Consider the following 23,170-nt stretch of genomic DNA (forward strand, 5'->3'; position numbering starts at 1 on the left):
AAGCAATAAAACAAAGTTTCAGTCCAGTGGCACCTTTAAGACCAACAAAGTTTGGGGTATAAGCTTTTGTGTGCATCCACACTTTGTCTTCCAGAAATGGAAAGAGCCAATTGGGCAGTCAAAACATACACATTTATTTAGAATAAAATGGGCAGCCTAAAGAAAAGTGGAAAGACAAAGCATACTCAAATCTTCATAGCTGGATAGCAAAAAATACCCTAAGGGATTGGTTATTACTGTCTAATGGGGTAAAAGGTAGAATATAAATAAAATACACTTTGTTTGTTGGATTAGAAGGAATGGAGGGTTATACAGTATGAGATTCCTTAGTGGGTGAGAGATGGTCTTTGTGAATGGTCCTTGGTTCTCAAGGATGCCTGAATTGCAATTGCTGGGTATAAGAGCCCTTTTATTACCATTGGGCTTAAGGACCATTGGAGTGGGAATCCGGAGCTGGGGGGGGAATCTAGTTTGGGTTAGAACTACCAGTGGGGCACCTTACTGGATTTGGGGAACCAGACTGAGTTAAAATTAAGAAGGGAAAGGAATAGGGTGGCTGGTGGTGACGTCATTAAAGTGGTGGTTCTCTGAGTGATCCAGGATACCTGCTTTCATTTTGGATGAAATTGATCACTTGGAAACCCTAAGAGGGGAATGCGGTATTCATAGAATTCATAGAATCAGCCAGGTAAAGTCATAGTAATTCTCAGGCATCCAAGAAGGTCCTTAACAACAGGGCCCCAAGGCTCTCTAGAGCTCTGTCTGCGTACAATTTCCACTTACAATTTTAACTAATTACTGAAAAACTAATCCAAAAAAGAGGGACCCTATTGGCCAGTTTCCCTTGTCCAGTCTGTCAAGAATATAGGACTTCAAGGGAGAGGACTCCCAAAACACACATGTGGGGTGAGAGGTATTGTCAATGTAATAACAGCCTTTACATGTGGAGATGCATAAGGGATCAGGAAACTGTCCGTTGTCCCTTCCTATGCATGCAAGAGTTGGATATGAGTCCATCTGTGAGGTTTGGTATAGTTCCAAGTCAAGTTTCCAGAGTCCATGGACATGGAACTTGTAGAAGATTAGGTCTCAGCAAACTAACACGTGGAGGTGGGGACAGCCAGAAAGGTGTTGATCACCCATGCAGTTTGGCCATGTGCAGAATCTCCCATTCTTTGTTTATTCAACACAAGGTTAGCTACCAGGCTGAGATGGTCAAACAAAGAATCCTAAAAAACCATTCGCTTATGTTAGTTTATTAACAGTGCAGTCAGAAGAACACTCCCCTGGGAGAAAAGACCATTGAATAGGCCAGAGTAGGCTTCTGAGGAGACCTGCTGAGGATTGTTCTCTAAAACATTTACTCCACTCAGCCCTACAGGTAACCTGCAACTGGATACTGACAGCAAAATGCCCAATCTTACCTCCACGTCTGAATTCTTGCTCCTGGAATTTTCAGCTATCCGAGAACTACAGATCTTACATTTCTTTGTCCTCCTAACAGTATATGCGACTGTAGTGACTGGTAATCTTCTCATCATCATTGCTATAGTGCTCGATCACCATCTCCATACCCCCATGTACTTCTTCCTCATGAACATGGCTGTTATGGACCTTGGCTCAGTTTCTGTGATGGTACCAAATGCTATAGTCAATTCCCTCCTGAACACCAGGTCCATTTCTTATTCAGGATGTGTGGCTCAAGTATTTGTCTACTTCATATTCTCAGGGTCAAATGTTGCCATCCTAACAGTAATGGCACATGATCGGTATGTTGCTATCTGCAGTCCATTGCAATATGAGACAATCATGCATAAAGGAGCCTGCATTCGGATGGCAGCCAGTGCATGGATTGGCGGTATACTTAATGCCGCTTTAAACACCGGTGGCACTTTTGCCATCACCTTCTGCTCCAATATAATCAACCAGTTCTTCTGTGAACTTCCACAGATAGTAAAACTTTCCTGCTCAGACCTATATCTAATTGAAATTGGAATTATTCTGTTTAGCATCTGCGTAGCTGGAGGATGTTTTGTCTACATCATTGTAACTTACATGCAGATTTTTGCAACAGTGCTCAGGATGCCTTCTGTGCATGGTCGGAAAAAAGCCCTCTCCACTTGCCTTCCCCACCTCACTGTGGTGTCTTTGCTTGTTTTCACTGCAACGTTTGCCTATGTGAGGCCTCCCGGTAACACTTCTTCTGAAATGAATGTAATTTGTGCTGTTATGTATGCTATATTGCCTCCATTGCTGAATCCCTTCATTTATAGCATGAGAAACAAAGACATCAAGATTGCATTGTTAAGGCTGACTGGTTTTGGACAATTTCCCCAAATCAGCTCCAGCCAATTTTTTCGAGGAAAATGGCGTTGAATGATCTTTTTTGCGTGATTTTCTTTATTGGCATTGTATATTAAATTCTGTAAAGCACAAGCAGAAGTTGGTGGGCTTTGGCCTTCTTTTGCCTTTCCCTTTCTTCCAGTACTCAACTGTGAGGACTAAAAATTTGAAGCTTGGAGTTGGGGTTCCCACTTGGAACAAACATGATTTGAAACAGATAACTGCAATTAGAAGGTGGAAGACATTGAGGTCACCCTTCAGCTACAATCCCAGAAGGTCTTCTTGCCCCAATGGAAGGCATCTTGCATCACAACTCCAAGCCAATAATTCTGCCTGTGTCAAGAGATCACTATACCACCACTCAAAGACTGTTGCCTGCCCCTGGAGTAGGTGCTGGCATTTGCCTGCCTCTCATTCTTTCTGAGGTGGCACAATCCTGAGGGGGGGGGGACAATTGTGGCTCAGCACGGGGGCACTGGCCAATCGAGGGCTGGCTCACTGGCCAGGATTTGGTGGCAGCTGCCCTTCCTCCTCAGATCAGTCCAGCGTGAGCCCAGAAGAGGACAGAACTGAGTGTCTGGGCAATGAAAGGCTCCACGTGGAGCGATGGTTACCTGGATGACCACACAGCGAACTTATCTGGGGTTTGGATCAGCAGGGGGAGGGGGTCCCGGAGGCCCTGGGCTGGTTGCAAGCACATTTCATCAGCAGGGGATGTCTCTGGGGGCCGACAACCAGTGTTTGTAGGTAATTCCAGCCAACTCTCCTTTTGGATTTTGGGTGTGAGCCACGGCAGCCAGCTGGCTGGTGGCTGCCACTTGCCTACCCACCACACTAGCTCACTGATCGGGTGAGCCCTCCCCCCACTTGGCAGGTTGCCAATACTCCAGGAGGCTGCAGGCCTCTGAACTCAGTCTGCCACCACCCCCACTCACTAGCTGATGCCTGCCTCCCCACCATGCCATCTCACTTTTGGGGGAGAGCCCTCCCCCCACAGCAGGTCGCCACCTCACCAGGCAGCAATATGGTGGCTTGTAGTAGTGGATGAGGTCTCCCCATGCCTCACCTCCAATAGCGGGAGGCTGCACACCCTGCCAGTGTCACAGTGGTCGGGGAGCAGATGGCTACTGCTGCCAGGAGGTTCCCCTTACTAGAGGGCCATGGCTGGGGGCTGGTGCTCTTCTCGTACCTCAAGCCAGAAATGGGGTGAGAGCCAGATAGGAAGGGGCTGGGCATGCTCTTCTGGCCTGGTGGTGGACCCTGAGTTGTCTCGGGGCAGACTGGTTGGGTCCCAGATGCACTCCCCAGCATCTCCATTCCAAAGGGCCAGATGGCGGGGGAGGCGGAAGACTTCTTCCTGGGACTTGGTGTAAGCTGGTTAATTTCCATTTTGCCCTTACTGCAGAGTAACTTACATCCTCATTGATGCTCTGGGCCTGCACTAAACCCGCTCTCTTCCCAGGAGAGGTCCGGGGCCACAGTGAATGAGTGTCTGCTTTGTCTGCAGGTTCACTCCTCAGCATCTCCATTGAGATGAACCTGACTGGGAGGGGTGAAGGCTTAAGATAAGAACATAACAGACACCAATGTTGGATCAGGCCAATGGCCCATCCAGTCCAACACTTTCTCACACTGTGGCCAAAAATACCAGTGCAATCAGGAGGTCCACCAGTGGGGCCAGGACATTAGAAGCCCTCCCACTGTTGACCTCCCCAAGCACCAAGAAGACAGAGCATCACTTGCCCCAGACTCCCTATCTATACCTTGTGGCTAATAGCCACTGATGGACCTCTGCTCCATATGCTTATCTAATTCCCTTTTGAAGCCGTCCATGCTTGTAGCCGCCACCACTTCCTGTGGAAGTGAATTCCATGTGTTAATCACTCTTTGGGTGAAGAAGTACTTCCTTTTATCCGTTCTAACCCGACCGCTCAGCAATTTTGTGGAGTGCCACCCATGGCTTCTTCCTGAGTCTCTGCTGCTAGTTTACAGGGATGCTACTGACCTTGATGGATTGTGGGGCCTGACTCAGTTTAAGGCAAAACATCCCTCCCCATCCTAATCCAACGCAGGGCTGCAGTAGTTTCTAGGAGGTGGTCTCAGCACCCAAACTCAAAAACAGCACAGGAGCAGGGTTGTTGTGACTTGTGCCAGTTTAGATGCATTTCAGTTTAAGAAACAGTTTGTGTTCATGCATATCATCAGCCGAGAAGGGTACAGGATCCTTGACTACAATAGGGTGCAGTTCAGACTTAGCGCATTGTAATGGGGCCAAGCATGGTATCTGGGAAGGGTAAGTAAAGTGTTTGGTTAAGAACAATAGACATTCATAACTGTTTCCAAATCGTTAAAACCAGGGACAGGGGTTTCCGTCAACTGAGAGTGTTCTATAAGCTTTTACTTCTAATAGAGTGGGCAAATTGATACACTGTGCTACATTTCATTAATTTAGCAACATGAATTGCCTCCCAACCAAGCTAGCCAAAATGATTCACAGTAAAACTGAAACAACCACTTTAAAACGTGGCTGGGAGGTACCAATGGTCTGATTCGGTGTAAGGCAACTCCATGGATTTAGGAGGAGTTTTGCAAGGGAGGTGGTCTCTCAAGGAAGAACCATGTCACAGGGGTGTGGCAGCAGCTTGGCATGCTAGAAGTCCTAGGTGGAGGTGGAGCCTGACGAGGGTGGGGTTTGGGGAGGGGAGGTACTTTGGTCAGGTATAATGTCATACAGTCTACCTTCCAAAGGGGCCATTTTTCTCCAGGGGAATTGATCTCTTAGAGATTAATTGTATTGCCAGGTGACCTCCAGACAGACTGGAGGCTGGAAACCCTATCTATGAGAATGGATTTGTATATTTTTCTGGGAGTGGTTGTCCTGTACATTATTTTTAACCTTGGGTGGTAAAGAAGATAGAAGTTCCACAATCTTTTTCCTGCATCTTGGAACTGATGAATTAGGTTTGTTTTGTTTTTTTAATGAAGACTCGACAACTCCTCCCACTTTCCCCCTCTACTTCTGTTGTTTTTTTGCAAAAATTTGGTAAAGAAGTTTCTTTCTTCTCATTGTATCCAAAGAAGTGAGCTGTGTCTCATGAAAGCTGATACTATAATTAATACTGTTAGTATCCAAGGTGCCACTGGACTTCTGGTTTGTTATGCTACAATAGAGTAATATGGCAACTTCACTGGAAGTTCATCACAGAGAAGACTTATTGCCCATTTACTCTCAGCAGCTATGAAGGTTAGTGTTGCTCAATGAAAGAGCAATACATTCGTAGTCAAGGAAGTGGTAAGGGTGGGGGTTCCTGTACCTCATATTGGCAGAACCTGCAGGGTTATGCAATGGGGCTTATTCCTGTTTCACTTGTGTATAAGGTTTTTTTAATTAAGAAGAGAAGAAGAAGAGATTGAATTTATCCTTCACTCAGAGTCTCAGAGCAGCTTACAAACGCCTTCCCCTTCCCCTTCCCACAACAGACACCTTGTGAGGTAGGTGGGGCTAAGAGAACTCTGACAGAAACTGCTCTTTTTCAAGAACACCTCTGACAGAACTATGGTTTGCCCAAGGTCATCCAGCAGCTGCAAGTGGAGGAGTGGGAAATCAAACCCAGTTCTCCCAGATTAGAGTCCAAACACTTAACCACTACACCAAACTAATTACATGCTATCATAGTTCCATAGGAGCAGAGGTCATTTCAGGGGGGATCGCGGGGGATCGCAGTTCCCCCAGGTGAGGTACAGGGGGCGGGGCACATGACGAAGCCCCTTCCCCATGTGTGTATCTATATCTACAGACTGAGAATTCACTTCATGCATGTGATGAAATAGATTATTTTATTTTTTTATTTATGTATTTATTTATTTATTTATTTATTTATTTATTTATTTGAGTTATATCCTGCCTCCCTGCAAAGCAGTCTCAGGGCGGCTTACAAAACTGTATAAAACATTAAAACAAGAAGCTTAATAACATCACTACAATACAATCCTAAATATAATAAATTATAAAGTGCTAGTACAACTAATATAACAATGGCCAATATTTGCAGCAATCACAGTATACAGTCAGCATAGTCTGAGTTGTGTCAGGCTGTTGGTGGTATAATAATATTAATACTGATGTTACTACTGATGTTGGTGTTGGGGCCAGGGCCTCATTCTAAGCAGTGCAGCTCCCTAATCAAAGGTCTGGTGGAAGAGATCCATCTTGCAGGCCCTGCATAACTGTGAAAGGTCCCACAGGGCCCTGATGTCCTCTAACCATGATAGCTGGAACGACAATACATCTGTAATTTTTCTAATAGTAGCACAAGTTTCCTTTTTGGGTTTTTTTACAACAGACTACCACTCTAGAATTTTTTCTTTTCAATTACTCAGTCTGTGCCAGGATTTCCAAATGGTTTATCTCAAGAGTTTGTTTTCAGCATGGACTGAGATCTGGAAGAAGACCACTTCTGGGCATACACAGAACATCTTTCCCTTAATACTGAAAAACTGCATTCTCTTTTCTTCCCACACCCATTAATAATTCCACAGGATATTTAAATATGCAGAGGAAGCACTGAATTATATTTTTCATCATTCTGTAAAAATGAGGATAGGACTACATGCCCTATACCTTTCATAAGAATAAAATAAAAATCTTGCTAGTCCAGTATCCTATTCCATATGCAGAACAGGAAATCTTACCAGTGGGGAATAAAGGGAACTGCTATCAGTTCCTCCCCAAAACTGGCATTCACAAATCTACTGCCTCTGAACATGGGAATTACATTGTTAGTGGTCTTGCTGAGGGGCCAGTTATAGCTAGTAAACCATAAACACCTTTTCTAATGTATATATCAGCTCAAATATCATAAGTGCAATACACTAGCTGGCCCAAAATGACACTAAATGGATGCCAGCCAAAAACAAGCCTGCACATGTAGTTTAGAAGTGTGAGTAAGGGTGGCTGGCTAGCTGATGATTTCCTTCCTACCATGGAAAGATCTATTTATTTATTTAAATTTGTACCCCACCCTCCCCATCATGGCAGGCTCAGGGAAGCTCATATAATAAAAGTACACTATCAATAGATATCATACATCTAAAAACAACCCTTCAAACAATTCATTAACAATTCATTAAAACCGGCTTACATCATATTAAAGTGCTAGCAGTTGACTTTATGATATCAAAGATGGCCTCACACATTCTATAACTTCACTTGATATTCAGTCCGTTGATCTTTCTCAGTTTCGGTTGGCGAGCACAGGCTATCAGTAATAGGCCAGGCATCAGGCTTCAGTTATTGTTAATGGTGGCGGCGGCTCCTAATCGAAGGCCTGGTGGAAGAGCTCCATTTTACAGGCCCTGCTGCACTGTAAATGGTGGAAGAGCTCTGTCTTACAGGCCCTGCGGAACTGCAAAAGATCTCGCAGGGCCCTGATCTCCTCTGGGAGCACATTCCACCAGTATGGGGCCGCCACCGAGATTGACCACATACCTGTTGAGGCACTCTCAGTATTCAGCATCCCTTTGAACTCATATGCTGAACACAAGGGAAGGGTGTGATTGTGCAGACTGAATGTATTGGTAAAGAAAAGCAATTAATGATGAAAATATCGAGGCAAGCTTGGAACACATGTAGGCCATCTGCATTGGAACAAATGTAAGGCAGTCAGAAGGTCTGCAGAAAAAGGGGTAGATTAAAATTCTTAATAAACTTAAACCTAACCCCAAACTGTTGTGGAATCTTTCTTTAGGGTGTGGGGTAGCAAAATGGAAGATTCTAATGCAATGATAGCGTAGAGGAAGCTTGGAGGTACAAATAATAATCTATTGATTATTGCTGGCATTTCAGAGGCCTCTTGGAAAAGACTATGGGATTTCTAGGAAGAGATTCCTAACCTAATAATAACTAAACAGAATTGTAGAAACAGATGTTTTATATTTCATTTAATGGCCAGAGAAAAGACTTTCCTAATGAACAGGTATTCTAGCACCAAGAAGGCATCAGTACACTTTTTAATTAGGATGATATGGTTCACCACAATAATGACCTGTCATAATGAAGATCTTTGTTCAAGCTCACTACTTCAAAGAAACTCTCCTTCTTTAAATTTAAAATGTTTTAACATATAAATATTGGTTTACTGAAAATCCTTATATATCCTTATATATAATTCTATTTTGGGGTGACTCTTTCCTGAACGTTCTGCATGCTCCCACAGCATTTGGCTCCTGGACCTGTCACTCTGACAGTGTGCCAATCCAGGGCCACATTGCTGGAGTCCCACCCACAGAGCCAGCATGTACCAAAAATCAACTCACAACTGAACTTCGGCTCAGGAGAAAGGACGGGTCACTTGGCTGGGGCCCTGACTTCTAGCCTCCTTCTCCCCTGGCCTAGAGGCTCTTCCTGGCTCCATGCTGCTCAGGCTCACCTGGACTGGCTGAGTCTCCAGTCCCCACAGCCTCCTGGGCTCCTGGGCATGGCCCTGTCCCTGGCCACTGTCTTCACCCGGTGCTTCCTTTGCTGCCCTACCGCTGGCCTAACTGCTCCTCCACAACTCCATGGTTCCAGGTGGGCGAAGGGCCACGGAATGCCTCTGGTGATGGGGGGTGGCCTTCTGTTTTTGCTGATGACTCTCTGTGAATCCCGGAGGGGACCAGGACACAGGCAGGTCGCTATAAGTGACTCCCCCCCAAGTCATTCCCACTTGCCCTGCAGGTGGCAGGCAGAGCAAAGGGGGGCCACCAGAGACAACCAGTTGGCCAAGTAGGGGGATGAGCCAGACATGTGCGCACAGCATGGGCCCAAGCACTGGGGAGAGGGGAGAAGGCAGATTGCCGCCGCCGGCCTCTGTGCAGGCAGACAGATGGATGGAGAGATGAGTTATTAAAAAATGCTGAGAGGCTGTGTACAGCTGCCTTCACACATATGGAGACGCAAGGAACGGAGCCAGGACTGTAAGGTGCCTCTCACATCTTTCTAGAGCTCGTTGTATTGCTTCTATAATGGGCTTTGCTACTAGTATGTATATATATTGCTTTTCCTTATTTGCTGTATACTTTTAAATGTTAAAACATAACTTTTAATAGTTTGTCTACAGCAAAGAATAACTGTTAAAAAGTAAATATCTCTGAATGTTTATAAGGATAGAAAACTAGCTAAATTCTCAATTCTCTAATAAACTTTGCTTAAGACTAGCAAACTGCTAACAAGCAGAGAATGGGAACATGGCCAATCAGGTATGTAGTCATCTCAGAGGTCAGCCAGAAAACAAAGATATCAATCACAGGTCCTCCTGTTAATTGAAAAGGCTAATTAAGAATGCAGAACTTATGTTATACAAGAAGGACCCCTGCTGGTTAAAGCAAAATAGTATATTTTGTAACATTACAGAGTTTGTTAGATTATATATTTTTTAAAAAATCAGCAAAAATCTTCTGATGGATTATGATCAAGAATAATAGGTGGGCTTAAGGTATCTACAGAAACTTTATGCCATAGGCTACTTTGGAACATTATAAAATATATGTAAAAGGTTTGATTTTTTTAAAAAAATATTACTATAATTTTGTATTTTTTCCATAATTCAATATATAGTTCATATATTGCTTCATCGGTGGGAGGGTAGGGTAAAAGTGAAATAAATAAATTAATTAATTAATAAAATATTTTTTAGTAGAAATAGCTCACAAAATGTTATTAAGAGTGCTTTTATACACATATACACATATATCAATATAAAGGAACCATTTTTGTAATAAGAACAGTTAGATTTTATACTGAGAATGAACTTAGCCTGAAAGTTCATTCAAATGTGAATTCTGGGAAAACAGCCAAAGAAAATGCATTTATCATTCATGGTTGGATTGAAATGGTTGGTTGAAAAATCATACCCAACGAGTACTCATAAATGGTTCTGCATCTACATGGAGGGAAGTCTTGAGTGGAGTGCCACAGGGCTCGGTCCTAGGCCCGGTGTTGTTCAATGTTTTTATAAATGACTTGGAGGAAGACATAGAGGGGATGCTTATCAAATTTGCAGATGACACAAAGCTGGGTGGGATTGCTAATTCTGAAGAAGACAGAGTCAGGATTCAAAATGATCTAGATAGGCTGGAACAATGGGCGAAGACAAATAAAATGAGCCTGCAGTGTGATGTGTGACTGCAAAGAAAGCTAATGCAATCTTAGGGTGTATTAACAGAGGCATTGTGCCCAGATCACGGGAGGTGGTAGTTCCGCTCTATTCTGCTATGGTCAGGCCTCACCTGGAGTACTGTGTCCAGTTTTGGGCACCACATTTTAGGAAGGATGTTGACAAGCTTGTGCATGTCCAGAAGAGGGCAACCAGGATGGTGAGAGGGTTTGAATTCAAGTCTTATGAGGAAAGGCTGAAAGAATTGGGTATGTTTAGCCTGGGAAAGAGAAGGCTTAGAGGGGACATGATTGCAGTCTTCAAATATCTGAAGGGCTGTCACGTAGAAGACGAGCAGATCTATTCTCTGGTGCTCCAGATTGCAAGACTAGATCTAATGGGTGGAAATTACAAGGGAGTTGTTACCAGCTAAATATCAGGAGAAACTTCCTAACTGTAAGAGTGGTTGAGCAGTGGAACAGACTGCCTTGGGAGGTGGTGGATGCTCCTTCGCTGGACATTTTCAAGCGGAGGCTGGACGACCATCTTTCGGGTATGTTGTTAGGGCTTTCTTTCAGCTATGCTCCTGTAGAATGCAGGGTGTTGGACTAGATGACCTGCAAGGTCCCTTCCAACTCTAACATTCTATGATTCTATGGTCATTTTTAACAAGACAACCACCAATATTGCAAGGTAGAAACATGGCCAAGTAACATCTTGTTTGTCAAATGTGTAATTAATGATTGTTGAAACAAAGAAAACCAGACTAAGCATGTACAAATTATGTCAGCAGTGAGGTTTAACAAGACAACCACCAATATTGCAAGGTAGAAACATGGCCAAGTAACATCTTGTTTGTCAAATGTGTAATTAATGATTGTTGAAACAAAGAAAACCAGACTAAGCATGTACAAATTATGTCAGCAGTGAGGTAAAGTTGGGAGGAGCGACAAGAGTATATAAGCCAGACCCCTGTTGTTACTCACTGGACATCTGAGCTGAACTTTTGGCTGTATGTTGTCCTTACCTGAATAAAACATTTTCTACCTTTTACTGCCTGGATATTTTTCTCACACTATGTGGCTTACAGGCTAGCCACACAAGTCACACAGCCTTAGCACCCTCAAGGTGTTGTCTTCAATTGTCATAGATTTGGCTAAGATGCATTTGGTCTTACCTCCAGCACTCAGAAATAGGCATGCTGTTCTAAGTATCTACTTAGGTGAGCTACAAAAACAGAAGAAATAATACATCAGCAGCAGGGACTTCAGCATCCCTTGGCAGTTAAGCGAGCTGAACTCTTGGGAGCAAGTTGCCAAGAACAGAATTATAAATTAAGCAATGCCTCTGTCACACAGCCTTTATTATTATTATTTGACAGGCAATTTTTGCCATTAAGTCACAGCTGATTTATGGAGACCGTGTAGGGTTTTCAATGCAAGAGAAGCGCAGAGGTGATTTGCCATTACCTGCTTCCACGTCACCATCCTGGTATTCCTCAGAGGTCTCTCATCCAAATATTAGCTAGAGCTTACCCTGCTTAGCTTCCAAGATCTGCTGAGATCAGACTGGCTGGGGCTATCCAGGGCAGAGAGTAATTGGTGTATAATGTATATAAAGTATAGACAGTATATTATATATATAGTGTATATTGTAGCAAGTACCACAGCAGCTTCTAAGTAATAGCACGGGCAAAGGGATGCCTGAACTTAAATAGTTGAAGAAGAAATAGAATCTAACTTTCTTTAATTTGTCTTGGGTTATAATTAATATTATTTCTCTATAGGGTCAGAACCATATGAAGAACGAAGAACTAATCCTTGAACACAGGACTTCAGCAAAAATGGAGACAGGGAACCTGATGAAACAGGCTGGAGAACAACTGGGACTGCAAGGTATTCAATAATGTCTCACATTGGAAAATCAGTTTGTATTTTATGACTGCAACACTGTGCCAAATGTATTCCTCCCTGTCTTTCTACATGCACTTATGGATCTGTGTCCATTTCTGAACTTCAGCCTATGAATATATGTGTCAAGCTTGGAAGTTTGTGTCCAAAAAATGGAAAGAGATAAAGGGCATTCACACTTTTATTTAGAATAAGATGGGCAGCATGCAAGGAAAGTGGAGGGACAGAACCTATTCAAAACTTAATAGCTGAATATCAGAGTACACCCAAAGGGAGTTGTTGTTGCTGCTTAAGAAGACAAAAAGGAGGATACATAATATGCTTTCCACATCTGATTAGAAGGGGTGTGTGGGGTTTACATTGTCTGAGATTCTTTAAGAGATAGTCCTTGGGAAAGACAGAGTCCACTCTTGGTTCCCAAGAGACCCTGAATCTGAATTGCTGGGCAAAAGAGCCCTTTTTAAACATTTCTCCCAAGGACCATCAGAAATAGAATTCAGAGCTGGAAACAAAATCCAGTTTGGGGTAGAGCTACCAGGGAGGCTGCTGAGAGGCTTTCTCAGTGTGCAGAATCAGACTAAGTTAAAATTCAACATAAGGACAAAGGACTAGGGTGGCTGATGGTGATATGATTAAAGTCCTGTTTCTCTGGGCAGCTCAGGATACCTTCTTTCATTATTGTGAAATTGATCAGTTGAAAGCTCTAAGAGGGGGATGCAACATTTACACATATCAGCAAGGAAGAGTTAAAGTAATTCCCAGGCATCCAAGACAGGCCCTTGACAATAGTGCTCCAAGGCTTGGTACATTGTTTCCTTGTACAATATGGCTAATTAACACCTTACAGATAGAGACTGTGCACCAAAATGGTGGACCATAGTGACAAGTTTCTGTTGTCCAGTCTGTCAAAATTACAGGATTCCATGGGTGGGGGCTTCCAAAGTAACTTACCTTTATAAAGGCAGGGTTGTCTATACAACAACAGGTGTTAAATGTGCAGCTAAAGTGTGCATAAGGAATCAGGAAACTGTCTACTACCCGTTCCTCAATTGTCATTGTGTAATTTACAAAATAGATGTGTGCACAAGTTCAGTAAATTTAAAGTCCCTCTATGACATTCAGTATAGTTCCAGATCAAGCATCCAGAGTCTATGTGAGTGAAAACTGTACAAGCTTAGGTCTGGGAAAACAAATATGTGGAGGATGGGACAGCCAGCGAGATGCTGATCATCAATCCATTTTGCCCATTTGTTGCTCATTCAAAATAGCTTTATCTACTGGACTGAGGCCCCAGTCACACGGGAGGTTTTGCCCCACAAGAGGGACAAATCGGGGGTGCATCAAATGGGTGTGATCACACCGCAACATCTGGGAAGCGGAGCGCACCCGTCCCCAATCCGTCCTTTCCGGGTGAAACCGTGCATTAAAAAAAACCTAGAAAAGAGTACTACCTACCTGAAGCTCCGCAGCAAGGGTGGCCATGGGATCACTGGCACGCCAGTCTTCCGCAGCATTCGAGGCTCCCGGCCAAACTGTGCATGCACACACATGCACAGCTGGTTGCCTCCCTCTCCGTTCCATGGCTTCCCCCCTGGCATCTGATCGTGCCGGGGAGCAACTGTGCGGCGGCTTGAGGGATCTGTTTGATCCCGCCGCCACGCATCTATTTTGCTGCGGCTCAGAAAAGCCGCGCTTTGGCTGTGCTCCCCCCCCCCCCCCGTGTGACCGGGGCCTGAGAGGTCAAAGAAGGAATCCTGAATACCCATTCACTGTTACGTAGTTGGTTCACAGTACTGTCAGAAGAACACTTCCCTGAGAGAAAGCCCCATTGAATAGACCAGAGTAGGTTTCTGAGACTTGCTGAGGATTGTTCTCTAAATTATTTCCTCTACTCAACTCTACAGGTAACCTGCAACTGGATATTGAGAGCAAAATGCCTAATCTGACCTCCACATCTGAATTTCTGCTGCTGGGATTTTCAGATATCCGAGAATTACAGATCTTACATTTCTTTGTCTTCTTAGCAGTATACTTGGTAGCAGTGACTGGCAATCTTCTCATCATCACTGCTGTAGCACTGGATCATCACCTGCATATGCCCATGTACTTCTTTCTCATGAACTTGGCCATTCTGGATCTTGGCTCAATTTCTGTCATATTACCTAAAGCGATGGCCAACTTCCTGATTAATAGCATGTCCATTTCTTATTCAGGCTGTGTGGCTCAGGTTTTCTGCCTCTTCCTATTTGTAGGGGCAAATTTTGCCATGCTAACAATAATGGCGCATGATCGGCATATGGCTATTTGCCATCCGTTGCAATATGAGACCATTATGCATAAAGGAGCCTGCGTTCAAATGGCAGCCAGTGCATGGGTTTCTGGTATACTTAATGGCACTTTACATACTGGTGGCACTTTTGCCATAAACTTTTGCTCCAATAGGATCAATCAGTTCTTCTGTGAAACTTCACAGATACTAAAACTTTCCTGCTCAGACTTATATCTAATTGAAATTGGAATTCTTCTGTTTAGCTGCAGCTTAGCTGGAGGATGTTTTATCTACATTATTATAACTTAAGTGAAGATTTTTGCAACTGTACTCAGAATGCCTTCTGTGCAGGGTCGGAAAAAAGCCCTCTCCACTTGCCTTCCCCACCTCACTGTGGTGTCTACACTTCTTATCACTGGATTGTTTGCCTACTTGAGGCCTCCCGGTAACACTTCTTCGGAGCCAAATGTAATTTGTTCTGAGATTTATGCTATATTGCCTCCACTGCTGAATCCATTCATTTATAGCATGAGAAACAAAGAAATCAAGACTGCATTGTTAAAGATCATTGATTTTGGACATTTTCTCCAAACCAGCTCCAGGAAAATTCTTCTAGTAAAACTGGGCTGAACTGTCTTCTCTAGTTTATTGTATTTATTGGTTTTGTACCCTCGGCTATGCATGGTATAATATACAGGAAAGAGTTGTTTGGATGCTGTGAAGTACGAGCAGAAGGTGCTGGGATAGGTAGAGGTTTTTCACTTTCCCCTTTAATCAGTAAACAGCTGTGAGGATTAAACTGTGATACTGGTGGAGTTAGAACAAAACAATGGAACAAAAGCATTTTGAAACAGATAACTGCAATTAGGAGAAGGAATCCATCAATCTGAGCCCCCTGCCAATGATGCCATGACCTCTTCTAGCTTCAGAGGAAAGCATCTTGCACCTTATCTCCAACTCAATAATTCTGTCTGTGTACCAAACACATACATACACAACACACCAACACACATACCAACACAAACACACACAAAGGAAGCTGCTTTATACTCAAACAGACCAATGGTCCATCAGGGCCTGCCTTGTCTACATGGACTGCCAGCAGTTCCTCAGGGTGTCAAGCAGAGGTCTTTCACATCACCTACCACCTAATCCTTTTAGTTTGAGATGCCTGGGATTGAACCTGAGACCTTCTGGATGTCAAGCAGATGTTCCAGTGCTGAGCCAAATCCCCTCCGCTTGCCACAGCTCCTCTCCAAATGGGCTGAGTTTTCTTTAGTTGTTGTGATTTTGCATTTCTCTAGATCCGCCCAAAATATGGAGGGTGACTTGTGAAAATCACAATTACTCGTGCAATTTCATTGGAAACAAGCATAGGGAGTGAAGATGTGTTCATTTCTAGCATGAAAAGTTGAATTCAAGTTTGAACGTATGTAACTTTTATCATTTGTCGATGTTATTTTTTTGTATTTTCCTGTTTTTATGTTTATGGTATTAATATCTGTAAATTTATAAAAAATAAAAACCAAGAGGAATACATATATAAACCCTTTCTGCTGGGAATTATAACATCTCAGATGCTTTAATCTATTGGAAAGACACCAAATTGCTTGCTGGTTCTCTTTGAGTGCACCATTACTATTTATGTTAATGGTTTCATAATCTATGACCAACTCTGTTTAAACAGCTGGTCAGTGTCATATGTTAGATTATTTGGTAAAGGTCTTTTTTCTTCTCTCTTTCTCTTTCAGAGGGTCAGATTCTGCACCCTCACACACAGTGATGGTACCTGATTGGTATTTTGCTATCTGTAAACCACCACAATATAAGGCAGTTGCTCATCAAGGTTCTCAGTGCATGGATTAGTGGTATAGTCTGTGTCAGATTACAACTCTATAGACACTTACAATTACTTTATTCTGCAATAAGGTCAATCAATTTGAGTATGAAATCCCACAGTTAATAAAGCTCTCCTTCTCTGACATATACCTATTTGGGACTATGTTGATACATTAAAAGTTTCACCCCAATATAATACTGGGTTTCCTTGCCACATATCCAATCAGAACTTATTCTATGCCTGGAGGAATGCAATATGCTCTAAGGCCTAATGCATCAGAACATAATAAACTATGCATCTAGGATGTACTGGGGCCTACAGGCCAAGTCTGAGGGCTGGCTCTGAACAAATCTTGTAGCACTCCATTAAAACATGTTTGAAAGAATGAACCCACAACTATGCACGAGATAAACCCTAGCTACCTTAACCTATTTTCACCACTTTAATTACATTCCCAAACACTACTGAGAATATGACACCAGCCGGTGTATGTTTTCTTTTACTCCATGCGTAGCATTTTCCTGCAGAGGCTGAGAAGCTTTCTTGTTGAGTCGCTGGGGCTGTCCTTTCAGGTGAAATCAGACATTAGGTTGGATTCAGTCAACCAGTCTGCTGGTGAAAAAGGAAGGAAAGGTCCCCTTTGACCACCAGGAGAAGCTCTGCTGGGGAACTGCATGGAAAAAAGCCACAAGCAATTGCAGGCTGTAGCAGGGATGGCACCTGGAGATCCCCTGGAATTACTGTTCATTTCAAGACTACAAAGATCAGTTCCCCTGCGGGGGGGATGATGTTTTGGAGGGTGGACTCTATGGCACTGTAGCCCACTTAGGTTCCTGTCCTCCTTAGGCTCCATTCCCAAATCTCCAGGAGTTTTCCAACCTGGATCTGGCAACCCTAACCCCCTATCCCCTGCCAATGGCCAGCAGGGATCTGGCAACAGAGGGGGACTGAGCAACTCTGAGTGTTAAACTAAACATGGTTGTGTATTCATGGTCACCCCATTAAAGACATTTTAAAATGTTATGAAGGCCTTATCCTGATTAGGCCTACAGTTCCCCCACACACACTAGCTTGGGACTTGAAAATCTCTTTAAGATGGTAGTGGTATCCTCATAGTGGTCACAAGCAGTTTTCCTTCTAAGCTGAGTTAGTGTGAGCTACCTCACAGTTTTTTTAGGAAGGATGGCTCCAGAGCAAACTAATATATGCAGCAGCCAAATCGCTCACAACTTTAATGCCAGAAGCTCACAAAGTAGAATTTTTGCTCACAAGATGTCACGGCTTAGAGGGAGCATTGGTCACAAGGAAGTTGTCACATTTAGCTTGGCCCAAGGAGGAGGAGGAGGAGGAGAAGGAGGAGGAGGAGGAGGAGGAGGAGACTGGATTTATACCCCTAATTATGGTATAATGAGAGTATTGGAAGCGGTTCTTGTAGTTTTAGATACGTTTTGTGATTCAGACTCAACAACCTAATCACAATTGATTGACAAGACGAGGTATAAAGAAACATAAGAGAATTAAGATATATCTTGTTCTATAGTCTTAAGACTAACATCAAATCCAGAGGTGAAACTGAGACCATTGAGAGGACACAAATTGTTTCTGGGACCAAAGCACCATAATTGGATACCACTTACTGGTGAATAGATCTTGATCTGAGTTCTGTGAAAGGGATGACAATCTGCTGGTGACAGCATCCATTAGAAAATGGTTCCATAATTTCTTGTACCAAATATCTATAGTGGGTGGATTACTGTCCTTCCAAGCGGAAGCTATGGAAGTTTTAGCTGCATCTAGCATAGTTTCAATGGTTTCCTTGTGTGGTCTATTGATCAGTTCTTTGGGCCACGTGTTCAAAAATAGAGTTTCGGGTTCGAGTGGTACCGATACTGATGTAACCTCTTTGATGATTGTCAAAATCTTTTCCCAGAAAAGCTTTATTTTGGGACATCTCCACCAACAATGGGCAAAGTCTCCAATTTGGGCACAGTTCTTCCAGCATAGCGGGGAATTGTTACTAGAGATTCGGGCTAGCATTTTAGGGGTGAGATACCATCTCGACATTAGTTTCAAATTTTGAAATTTTACTGATATAGATTTTGTTTTAAAGCTAGAGGATTGCCAAAAATTCTTCCAGAGCTCATTGTTTAGAGGCATGGTACAATCTTTTTGCCATTCTTTCTGAAAGTTTTGTGTATCTTCGCAGTTTTGAGTGTTCAGTATCGAGTAAAGTTTAGATATTAGGCCTTTGTATTGGCTATCAGGGTTTCGTAGTAGCAGCTCAGTTTTAGTTACTGGACACTCAATTATCTTTAGAGCTTTAATCGAATGTAGGAAATTTCGCATTTGAAAATAGAAAAACCATGGTATGCGTAGTTTTGATTTCCTTTCTAATTCCATTTTTGTCACAATGCCAGATGGTTTAACCACATCAACTATGCGGGTTAAATTAGCTTGTCTCCATTTGAGACTATCTTTGTATGCTATGCCTGATTGGAACCAACCTTCATGGCAAAACGAGGAGTATCTGGAGATTTTAGGTAATAAAATTTCCTTGTGTTTTTTCCAGGTGAACACCGAAGGGAGAAGAATGCCTAGATCAAAAGAGGAAATATGTTTTAGTCTGACAGGATCCCAAAGAAGATCACCTGTCGTGATGGGAGAGAGAAGGTCGTCTTGTAATTCTACCCAGGTGGGTTTAGATGTGTTTCTTAACATTTTGATCGCATTGGCTAACAAGGTAGCTTTGTTGTAAAGACGTAAATTTGGGAGTGACCATCCCCCAAGCACTCTGGGCCTTGTAAGAGTTTTGAATCTAATTTTAGGCGGCTTTCCTTTCCATAAAATTTTTTGCAAAGTTGTTTGCCAAGTTTTGATCATAGTAGTGGGGATAGCTATTGGGGCAGCCCTGAAAAGAAATATAAACTTCGGCAAAACAAAAGATTTAATGAGGTTAAATCTCTCAGTCCAGGAAAAATTTAGTTTATTCCATTTTATAATGGTATTTTGAACTTCTACATGCATCTCCCGGTGATTCAATGATATTAAGTCTGCTGGATTTTTTGGGATTTTCAAACCAAGATATTCTATATATTTAGGTACCCATTGAAATTTAAAATTATCCCTAATATAATGATTTTCTTCTTGGTTGAGATGAAAAGACATGATCTGTGATTTTGAAGAATTGATCCTAAGACCTGATACTTTCCCAAAGTTATCGAGAAGGGAGTTCAAAGCCGATATGGATTCTGTGGGGTTAGATAGATATAAGATCATGTCGTCAGCAAACATTGAGAGTTTGGTTTCTTTGGATTTGAATTGTATACCTTTTTTTGTGCCGAGGTCCTAATAGCATTGGCAAGGGGTTCGATTGCTAGGGCAAACAATAACGGTGACAGGGGGCACCCTTGACGAGTGCCTCTCATTAAAGGAATGTCATTGGTGCAGGTTCCATTAATTTTAATCTTGGTTTTAGGGGAATCATAGAGTAATCTAATCATGTTATTGAATCTTTGACCAAATCCCATTGTATTTAATACAGAAAATAAGTAAGGGAATTCTACAGAGTCGAACGCTTTTTCTATATCAAGTGAAAGAAAGGATGCTTTTTTGTAGTTAGAACGGCAAAAATTGATAAGTTGTAAGGTCTTGATTGTGTTATCTGGTAAGTCCCTGCCTGGGATGAACCCAACCTGATCTTTGTGTATATAGTCTGCAATAAAATTATTCAACCTCCTAGCCAGTGTCGTTGTAAGTATTTTGAAATCCTGATTGAGGAGGGAAATAGGTCGGTAAGATGCAGGGTTTAGGGGGTCTTTGCCTTTCTTATGAATGACTACTGTTTGGGCCTCTTTCCATGAGGGGGGGATCAAACCAGTAAGAAGTACTGCGTTGCAGGCCGCTGTGAGTGGTCCAACCAAAACATTTGCAAAAACTTTATAGAAATCTGATGGGTACCCATCTGGGCCCGGGGATTTGGCCGACTTTAAATTTTTGATTGTATCTAAAATTTCCCGTTCTGTGAATGGTTCCTCAAGCAATTTTTTATGGGGTTCCTTAATTTTAATTTTGGAGCCATGCAACAGTAAAAAGGAGTCAATGTCTACTTGCTTGGGTTTTGAAGATGCATACAAATCCCTATAAAAATTTTCAAATTCTTTTGCTATTGAATTGGTTTGAGTGAGTGTTTCCTTCTTGCTATTCTTAATTGCAGTTATCCTATTTGTACTCATTTGTGCTTTAACTCTGTGTGCTAGTAATTTCAAAGTCTTCGGGGAGCGGAACCAATATTTTTGTTTTGTATAGATAATCTGTCTACGAATTTTAGATGTCTCCAGAACCTCCAGTTCCCTTTTGGTTATTGAGAGTTGTTTATATATTTCTACATCTCTAGTTTTCTTATGCTTCTGTTCTAGTATTTTAATATGCTCCCTTAGTTCAGATTCCTTATCTTGTCTTATCTTTTTCAGAAATGAAGTTTGGGATATTATTTTACCTCTGAGGACTGGTTTAAGCGCGTCCCAGCAAAAGATTGGAGAAGAACCCTCTTGAAGATTATCTTTGAAATACTGCTTTATAACTTTTTCTATTTCTTGCCGAGTTAACTGATCTGATAATAAAGACGTATTGAAGAACCATTGTTTGTGTTTATTAATTTTGTCAGTTGATTTTAAATTGCAAGTGAGCCAACAGTGGTCAGACAAGTTAGAGGGATCAATGGATGTGGATAGTACTCTGTTTTGCAAAGATGAGGAAAGCAGAATGAAATCGATTCTGGAATAGACTCTATGTCTGGCTGAGAAAAATGAGTAGTCTCTTCCTGATGGATTACAGGTTCGCCAGATATCAATAAGGTCATTTAATTGGAAGATATCACCTAGACCCGTATATCGTTTGCTTTTTTGTCTTATGCCGGTGGGTAACATTGTTTTGTCCATCTGTCTGTCTACTACTAAGTTAAAGTCACCTCCAAGGATCACCTCGCCTGTAGAAAAGTTTTTCAGTATACTCATTACTTCTGTTATAAATGATAATTGGTTTTCATTCGGGGCATATAGGGCTACCAACGTGGTCGGCTTATTCTCTAGCGTACCGTTGATCATGAGATATCTACCTTGTGGGTCTTTTTTCATGGCAGAGAAGGTAAAATCAGTATTTTTCATAATTAAGATTGCCACCCCTCTCGACTTTGAAGTCCCAGAGGCCAAGTATTGATGAGAAAATTTGTTCAAAGGGAAAACTGTGGTGTTTGATTTCTTAAGGTGTGTCTCTTGAATAAAGATTATGTTTGGATGCTGCTTCATTAATTGGGTTAGAACTCGTTTTCTCTTGATAACATTATTCAGCCCGGCTACGTTGGAAGAAATTAATTTGATCTCGTTGTAAGCCATAATTTGTTGTGAACCTGCTATTAAGCAACAGAATTCTTGTAATTTAGGGTTTGTCCTAATTGGGTAAGTGAAGCAAACTGTCTTACCAAGAGATATGCGAAGAAAATTAGAGTGGTCACCCTCTTAGAAGATGATGTAGATTCGTTTATATTTTGTGGTTTGTCTGTATCCTCTCAATGGTCTCTATAGCCTTAGTAGGAAAAAGCAGATAATAGTCTAATAAATTAATTAAAATAATTAGTAGCTGTATAATATATGAAATTATAAATAAATATTATCACACTAAGCTGCAAACGTATGAGTTACTTTAGAAATATAAGCACACTCAAGGATTGACTAAGTTCTATACAATAAACAATGGTCAGTGCAACAAAAGAGAACCTTAGAGATCCATCAGTGGGGGTATCTGCCCCTGTAATTTTTGTTCAGTAGTAGGAGATCAGTATAACAAAAGAGATTGCTGATATGTGTAGTACTGCCTTGTGAATAAAATTAATTAGTGTATAGAGTTCCTCTGGTATGTGGTGCTGATATTATGAAATACCCCCCCTCAATAAAATACGTACAGTTTTAATAATTACTTGTTGGGTAAGAGCTAAAGAATTATACAATGATTTTGCAGAGTGGGTTGAGTAATGTAAATACCCTAAGAATTGGCAGTTTCAGGGCACTCAGAATTAAAATGGTAATCAGACAGTAACAATTAATTGGGATAAAATGCCAAGACACTTAAAATATGGGTGGTAGATGGGTTAAAGTTGATTGTATTGTTCCTGAAGAAAATTAATTAATTGGTTGGACTTTTTAGCTGGAAAAATCAGTATAATTTAGAATTCATTGAGGATCAGATAGTTAAAATCAAGATTAAACAGAAAGCTTAAAAACCTTTGCCCTTTCAGCTGCAGCTATTAAAATAGCTGCAGAGAACTGGTACTCTTTGTACTCAGTTCCTAGAGTAGAGCAAACAAACTAATAGAACAGACAGAGGGAAAAAAAACTTGTTGGGAGCAAAAAACCTCGGCACCATCTGGAGCCCTCCACCTCACCTGTTATAAAACATATTTTACAGCTATGAAATCAGCTAACTTTAATAATGTATTATAAACCAATACAGAGCCTTAAGCCCTTAGTAGAGAGAAAGCACAACTATATAGATTAAAATAAAACTCGCAAAAGCAATACGATACAACAATCAGTGCCTCCACAGCCAAAACTTCTGTTCCGTAATAGCTACCAAGATCTGAGTCGCTGCCGAGAGGATCTTGTTACATTGAGGGCTGTAAATC

At 42.0% G+C, this 23,170-nt stretch overlaps 2 protein-coding genes across 2 annotated transcripts; both read left to right on the plus strand.

Moving 5' to 3' along the window:
- The first annotated feature begins 1,410 nt into the window (after window positions 1-1,410).
- LOC107117743 (olfactory receptor 14I1-like) lies at window positions 1,411-2,376 on the plus strand. Its single transcript, XM_015419907.1, has one exon. The coding sequence runs from the start codon at window positions 1,411-1,413 to the stop codon at window positions 2,374-2,376; it is 966 nt and encodes a 321-aa protein (XP_015275393.1).
- A 7,191-nt stretch (window positions 2,377-9,567) lies between these two features.
- On the plus strand, window positions 9,568-14,963 carry LOC107117744 (olfactory receptor 14A16-like). The gene is made up of 4 exons (XM_015419908.1): window positions 9,568-9,579; window positions 12,262-12,370; window positions 13,042-13,188; window positions 14,290-14,963. The coding sequence occupies exons 1-4, from the start codon at window positions 9,568-9,570 to the stop codon at window positions 14,961-14,963; spliced, it is 942 nt and encodes a 313-aa protein (XP_015275394.1).
- The last annotated feature ends 8,207 nt before the right edge of the window (window positions 14,964-23,170 follow it).

Source organism: Gekko japonicus, unplaced genomic scaffold, assembly GCF_001447785.1.
Source record: "Gekko japonicus isolate JY-2015 unplaced genomic scaffold, Gekko_japonicus_V1.1 scaffold3284, whole genome shotgun sequence".
Lineage (NCBI taxonomy): Eukaryota > Metazoa > Chordata > Lepidosauria > Squamata > Gekkonidae > Gekko > Gekko japonicus.